General features: G+C 39.4%; 1 protein-coding gene across 1 annotated transcript in view; it reads left to right on the top strand.

Moving 5' to 3' along the window:
* LOC107753351 (myelin transcription factor 1-like protein) overlaps positions 1 to 7,844 on the top strand; it is a 103,865-nt gene that overhangs the window by 34,167 nt on the left and 61,854 nt on the right. The window contains exons 4-5 of the mRNA XM_016569489.1: positions 1,121 to 1,503; positions 6,124 to 6,704. Of these exons, the coding sequence (XP_016424975.1) occupies positions 1,121 to 1,503; positions 6,124 to 6,704 (964 nt within the window). The remainder of the gene's footprint in view (positions 1 to 1,120; positions 1,504 to 6,123; positions 6,705 to 7,844) is intronic.

Genomic DNA, 7,844 nt, shown 5'->3' with positions numbered 1-7,844 from the left:
CGTGCCTCAGCAGCAGCGGGACCGCAATCGCAAGATCACAGGCACGGACACACTCCTCGGAGCTCTTTGACGCCCTCCGTATCAGTCTCCTCGGAGAAAGACAGGCGGAGCGTTGCGCCCTCTCCCCGGTGGGAAGGACTGCAGCGTGGGCTTCCGAAACCCCGAGAGCGGGCGCCGGATCTGGTGGTTAAGGAAGCAGATAGGGACTCGCCCGTCTACATTCCCTCCACTGGATCCATATGCGAAACCCACGAGCACAGCCGCCGCTCTGCCTCTGCGAAAGCAGGGCCGGCGCCGCTAGGAAAGCTAGTGAAGGCTCCCTCCTCAAAGAGAGCCCTCTGAGAGCGAAGCAAGGCAGTAACAAACGTTACCAAAGCGGGCCGTCAGCTCCCTCGAGAGCTGACTCTGCATACACACACACAGAGCGCTTGCTGAATGACAGAAACCTGACGCCGGTTTCACCGCACGTGCTTTTAAGCTTCCTGCTCGCTCCGTCACCCCGCCCGTGACGTCTCGCCCATCCATTGGACTGATTACACACATGGTTCAGAGCCGGTCACGCTGAAGGGCGTTCCCAAAGCGTCCTCCGACGCAGCTCGAGTTCCTGAAGAGGAAACACGATTTCCATTTCCAACACATGCAATAGACTGGACCAGTTGACCAATCAGAGCAGACTAGAAAGGCGGGATTTAAAGAGAAATGAACTAAAACAGAGCGTTTCAGTCAGAAGATGAAAAAAGTGCTGCAGGATGAGGAAAAATAATGTATTTTTTGAGCTTTAAATCATGTAAATGTGTACTAGCAGACCGCAAAAATAAAATTTTGAACTGAGCATAATATGGGTACTTTCAATACTGTACATTTATGTCTCATGGTCTTGTTGTCATTCACTGCAAATGAAATATGGTGTCTACCCTGACTAAGGTCTATTGACTGTTCCACTTGTGTAACCCATAAATGATTTGGCATGCAGCCTGCTGTATTTGTCCCAATTCAGAACTCCTTCAGCCTGTGCGGAGTAGATGATGAAGCCTGGTCTAGAGCGCAATGAACTGTACTAAAGCCCAGCAAATCGCAAGCCAGCTTGTTAATTGCCTTTTTCTTATCTCTCCATGTCCAGTGTGTATGGCTGTCCTGTCGCCAAGAAGAGAAAACCCCTGGAGAGCCATGCCCTGGAGCCCTCGCCCAAGAGGACGGTCTTTCTAACAGTCATAGACCAGCCGTCAATGGAGGAGATGGATGAAAAACAGGAGGAGGAGGAGGAACAAGATGATGAGGAAAATGAAGATGAAGAGGAACCGGAGGAGGAATATACTGACAACGAGGACCAATATGAACAGGAAGAGGTAGAAGTGATTAATGGAGAAGAGGAAGAGGTGGAGCAGGAAGAAGAGGAAGTGGTGGAGGAGGAAGAGGAAGAAGAAGTAGAAAGAGAGTGGGAGGATGATGAAGATGAAGATGAGGAAGATGAGCAAGAGGATGAGGAGCAAATTCAAGAAATAGGTGAGAGTCTGAATAAATCCACGAAAGATGGACTTTTGATTTATTATGCAGGCTTATTGGCTCATATACACTGATAAAATATTAACATCTAAATTAACTAAATTAATATCAAAACTATTATTTAGTATTACTGAATCAATCTTAAATACATGAATTTGTACCAGCAAAACTCATTTTTATGAGGTAAATATGCTAACAATTGCAGGATGATATAGTGAAAATATGGAGATTGAGGAGGAAAAAGAGCAGCTCAACTTTATTCAGAGGCCCAAACCAAGCAAAAATATGCATTTTGATGCAGATGTTGATATTTATATATAGCAAAAAGGTAACATGAAATTCTGATAATTTGTCATGTAAATAAATCAATCTTTATACCAATATAACATAATAAAATGATATAAATATCAGTCGTCACTCTGTATCTCCAATTATTGATGATATTTAAATGCATTGTTTGATGATCAAAATGTATAATGCAATGCAAAACAATGATGATTGAGAGATGAACAAACAAATGTTCTTCAAAAGCCTGATGATCATATATGAGACTCACATTTAAACATGTGATAATGATAATCAAGTAAAGCTAAGTTGCTTCGGTCCAGTAAGTGTTCATCTTGCAATATTTCTAACAATATAAGCTATTCACACATTTGCTTTATGAAATCAGTAAATATTTCACAGCAAAAAGACACATGAAGCATGAGCTGAAATTGTACCTTTTACTTGATAAAAAGTCTAAAGTATCAAGACATGTGGTAGATTGTATACAACATGTTTAACATGTTGATCATTTTAAACCTTGTTTAAAATGTGCATATCATATATAATACAGTAGGCTTTAAAAGGTTAATCCGGCACCAGAATGTTTTATTTTTGGGTTTCGAAACAAAACCAGAGCTGAATGTGAAGTGAGTATTTCAGCCTCCAGAGGGGTAGAGGAGGTAATTTGGCAGTTAGGCATATTTGGAAGAAGGTCACCGTAATGTGAGGTGCAGTTGGATGATTTTGCTGTGACCTTCAGCGCGGTCTCAGTATCAGGCTAAAAACAGAGGTGCTCAGTTCATCAACACACCGCCTACTGAAGGTGAGCTTTGAAGTGCACCAAAGCCCTCAAATATTACCAACAGTCTGATTGTTTCAAAAAGTTACAAAACTTTAAGGAAACTTGTTAAGTTAAATATATATGTTTCCATTATTTAATCTGAACAACAAATTCAGGTTCTTAAACTAATACCCCCGATTCTAAATACTGTGTGTGATTACAGTTTTGCAGAGAGTATTGGCTTATTTACTGCTACTAATCTTAGCATGCACATACATTGTTGCATCACAGTAAGTGTCGAATTCACATTCTCAATAATTTGTTTAAAACATTCAAGAATAAAGATTATAATTTCAACAGAAAGATTCAAATTAAACAATATATTTAAAATATTCATGAAAATATCAATTTAAAGATTTTCATTTCAAAAGAAAGTTCTGGTAATATAACTTGTGCATGCTTTGTATATACATACATACATTATTATTATTTATTTACAAATAATCCCATTATCTTGTGTGCAATTACTGTTCAGCCTTGTTATTTTCAGTGTTATATGGTGGTAACCGCTAAACTAAATGTCATTATAATTATCACAAAATCAATATTGTTGAGAAAATGTTTTAAGAAATCTATAAAGAAAAGTGAAATTATATATAGTACTACAACTTGTATATCTAGACCTGAAGCATCCATGTTGTCTGATTCATGAGACAACAACAATTGTTTCGGTATTCAGTGGGTCGATTCTGGTGGTCTGAGGATGTCTGCTAAATCAGGGAGTAGGCGTGAGATGTGTCTCAGACATGTCTCATCCACTTCAGACAGCTCAGCCAGCCGCACATGCAATCAGACCTGACAGAGCCTTCTAGTCTAATTAACAATCAAACTCCCACATGTATTGGCATTAACCCTGTTTTCTGTGCTGTGTTTTCTTACCTAAGATATTGGCTTTGTCTCAAAACCTAGTGAGCTGACTGCATGAGCAGTTGTCGACAGCGTGTTAATTGAATTAGAACCTTATAAGTAACTGGTTTCACTTTTCACAGGCATAGCTTCATTAACAGGTAATCACGCGCTGCAGTTTGCACTTGACTAATGGCGCTTTTCCACTGCGTGGTACGACTCTGCTCGGCACGGCTCAGTACGGCACGGCACGGTTCGGCTCGGCACGGTATGCGTTTCCACTGCAGTTCAGTACAGCTTTAGAGTGGGCGGGATTATTCACATGTCGTTATAGTTGCGCCGCCTCTACTACCACGACTCCTAAAAAAACTTTTCATTCCGCGTCGCCCTATCAATGACGCAGGTAGTGACGATTCTCTCCGGCCAATCCGTGATCAGCAGAATTTACACGTCACGTTTTGGTAACGGTACGGTTCACTTGGAACCCCAGCCGAGGTGGTACTAAAAAAAGTACCAGGTACCAGGTACTGTACCCAGTGGAAAACCCCCAAAAAGTGACCCGGACCGAGCCGTACCGTGCCATACCATGCAGTGGAAAAGCGCCATAACAAGCTATTGTTAGCATGAAGCTAAGCTAATGACATTAGCACGCCTAAATATTGTGAAAATAATTAGATGGAGTTAATATGCATCTTCTATTGACACTTTTGAATCTGCAAAAAAAGAAGATATATTATAAAATTCATCAGTTGAATGAAATTCAATTTTGGCTGCAAAGCAGCTCTTCAGAACACGAAAGAGTCATTATTCAGCTAAATTTAGTTCAGTGTTGATTCAGTTCAGTTCATTTACAGTGCCAATGTTGCAAAGTGCATCAATTATGAAACAAATGAAACTGTAAAGCAGTTCTTCAGAAGACAATAGTTTTTATTCAGCTCAATTCAGTTCAATGTTGATTCAATTATGTTCAATAACTGTGCAATTTTTGGGTTTGGAATGCAAACATAAAGGTTTGATTATAGAACCAGCCTATAATATTTACAAAAAAATCTGTTTGCAATAATGACCAGCTGATTTGACACTACGCCTGGTTTTATACCTACTAAACCTATTTTATGAAATATTGATTGGACTATTATATTGTTGATTTAATATTACATTACAATATGTTCAATATCACACAAGAGTGCTGCTGTTTTGAAAGTCAGCATGGCACAGGTAATCTAAGATTGATTGATATTCATATTTTTTTTTGCTCGGTCAACAAAAAGTTAACATTTTTTAGGTAAATGTTTATTTATTTATTTAAATCTAATTGTCCCTATTTTAAGTTCCACGCATCTCTTTCTTTCATATTGAGTACTTGTTCTTCCGAGTTTTAGTTCTTGCTCAAGTCTTGTGAGTGCATGGACAGTCTATACTACAGAGCGTCCAAGAATGTTTGGGTTTCACACTAGATATTTTGCTGCAAAACAAGTCAATCGAAGTTTGTTTGATTAGTGTGAAAGCTTTTTTTATACTTGGTTTTGCACTGTTTTAGGGGGGCGTGGCTGACTCTTAACTTTTATAAAGAATATCTCTTTGGATTTGAGACTTTAGTCTTTGCAACTTAGAGTGTTTCTTTATTCTTCACGCATCTTGCTGTGCATCCACGGCAGACAGACTCAAGTAACCACACTGTATACTTTAAATTTTGAGAATAAAACCAAATCTACAAAAAAAACATTTGTAAAAAGACGGAAGTGAACAACTTTATCTCATTACAGTATTAAAATAATATTGGACTTAATAGAAATAAAGAAAAACTTGAAATGGCAAAATGTTTGTTGTCTCATCACATTCCATCATTTTTTCCGTCAAATTTGACCAAAATGTCAAGTAGTTTGCATCACTGGATGTTACTTTTTAATATTTCTAACACCGATGTCAAATATTAAATGTTTCGATACTTGCATCTTATAGTCTTTCACTGTTAAAATGGAAGCATTGCATTAACTTCTATGAACAGTAAAGCCCACCTTGATTTGATTGGCCTTCTCAAACATTTTGACATTGATGATTGCTGTTAGACCGTTGAGCTGAACTTTGTCATCCTAAAAACAAAAAGAGCAGCAACAAGAATAGAAAATATTGAGAGGGACAATTGGGCAATTTCTAAATTTTGGGGGGAACAATGTTGAATACGAACATACTTAAAACAAAATCAAAGAATGAACAGGTGTGATGTTACTTTGAATGAAATCAGGCCAAAACAAAGTTAATTTGGAGTTCACTTTAGGAGTTCAAAACAACTTTCTAGAAAAGTTCTGCTCTGGCTTGTCACCTTTGAACTCCCATAGATCTGTGATGATGATGATGCAATAGGTAGGTGTGGCTCTGGGGCTCCGCCCTCTTTGACGTGGAAATCTTCTCTGGTTCATTTCCTCTGTTCAGTTTGTTAGTAAAAACATGAACTCACTGGGGAGCTGCTTTATAGTATAAACAACAGACAATAACGTGCGTATATCTGAGCCTTGAGGTGCTTATGGCCACGATACAAGGATGGTTCAGAGTCAAACATGTGGTTGGGTATGGAATGAAACTTTGTTTTGGATAATGCAGTTGAACCAAGAGTTATCTGTTGAGCTGCTACAGCTGGTATAGCAGTATTTGTTTGTCTTTCACAGAGAGTGACCATAATTGCAGTCCCAGCAGAACAAGCCCCTCCATGGAGAAGGACAACAACAACAATGATGAATATGAAAACTACGATGAACTGGTGGCCAAATCTCTGCTTAACCTGGGCAAGATCGCAGAGGACGCCGCTTATCGGGCCATGACCGAGTCCGAGATGAACAGCAACTCCTCAAACAGCGCAGAAGAGGAGGAGGAAGAAGATGAAGAAGATGAGGATGAGGAGGGCTCAAGGAAAGGTGAGCTGAGTCTAGATGTAAACAGTGATGTGGTAAGGGAGACTGTGGACTCTCTAAAGCTCCTGGCGCAGGGTCACGGAGTCACGCTCTCAGAAAACCTCCACGGACAGCCGTTTCATGATGATGGGAGCGAGAACACGGACTGCGATCTAAACGGAAATGGATCCACTGGTAATGGACTCAGTGGTAAACCCACCACTAATGGTCAGATGGCAGAGAAAAGTGACGAGGAAGTTTGTCTGAGCAGTTTGGAGTGTCTTCGCAACCAGTGCTTTGACTTGGCACGCAAGCTAAGCGAGACCAAACCAGCCGAGCGGCTCATCAGTAACCAGCAGGTAGGGATGACTGCTTTTTACAATTATTTATGTTAACCCAGCTAACTGGGAATGTTCTCAGAGCTTTGGGGAATGTTCTGGCAAGGTTCTCTCAAAGTTATGAACAAGCGTTCTTCCAGTAACATTAATAGAGCGCTCATTCAAAGTTATCTGGTCTTTCATAATGTTCCAAAAATGTTCTTTATGTATCATCGAAGTGATGTTTTTATTTAAATGTTCTAACTACCAACTACTTTACCATGTTCAGAGAACATTCAAAATTAATGTTCCCATAATGAGTTTATTTTTACATGAGCAAATAGCATTGTTACAGAGCGTGCTGTGTTTCGTTTGTGCTTACTCTTGTTGCCATGTCCCCCTTTTATAAACGTCTTTAGGCTTGTTGTTTGGACTATTCTCATAAAGTGAGCCACTGTATGGAGTTTATAAGGTGGGCAGCTTTACCCCAAAAATACAGCATTTAAACTTTTTAAGGTTTATTTTGGGATTGTTTTTCCTTGCAACATCTGGCAACACAGTCTTTTTAGGCCCTATGGGCTGGTGAGTGAGTGCAACTGTGGAACGAGACAGACCTGTGTCGAAATATGCAAGTAAAAATTGTAATTCTTAAAGATTGAATGTAGTTGTCACTCCTGTAATTTGCAGCATCTACATGGCCATTTCATTATTAAATTAAAATAAAGGCCATTTTTCTTGTGTGTAAAGAACAGATCTCGCTCTCAAAATTGTGATGATTGACATCACAGCAACATTCTGGCATCTTGCGTGTTTGGTGTTTGCTATATTTGGCCAAATTAATATTACAGGGACCAAAGACTCTTATGTTTGCCAGTTTTAACTAAACCACCATTGACAGAAGTGTTGTGTTTTATTTACATTTGGAAGGCTGCTCAGCAGAGTACTTTCTTTCAGTGTTGCCATGTCCACTTATTATAAATGTCTTTGGGCTTGGCTCATACAGCGATCTTGTTTATGGAGTTATTAAAGTGGACAGGTGTGGATTGCACTTTTCTGGTCTTATTTCCAATATAAAGCATGTAGAGTTATTTGAGTTTATTATGGGCTTGTACTTATTTGCTTTTTTTTGTAACGAGATCTGGCAACACAAATGAGTCAAGGCTTTTACCTCATTCTCTGATG

The sequence above is a fragment of the Sinocyclocheilus rhinocerous genome, unplaced genomic scaffold, assembly GCF_001515625.1.
Source record: "Sinocyclocheilus rhinocerous isolate Xijiao unplaced genomic scaffold, SAMN03320098_v1.1 scaffold1042, whole genome shotgun sequence".
Taxonomy (NCBI): Eukaryota; Metazoa; Chordata; class Actinopteri; order Cypriniformes; family Cyprinidae; genus Sinocyclocheilus; species Sinocyclocheilus rhinocerous.
The sequence above is the reverse complement of the archived record's forward strand: the minus strand, read 5'-3'. Positions and strand labels throughout refer to the sequence as shown.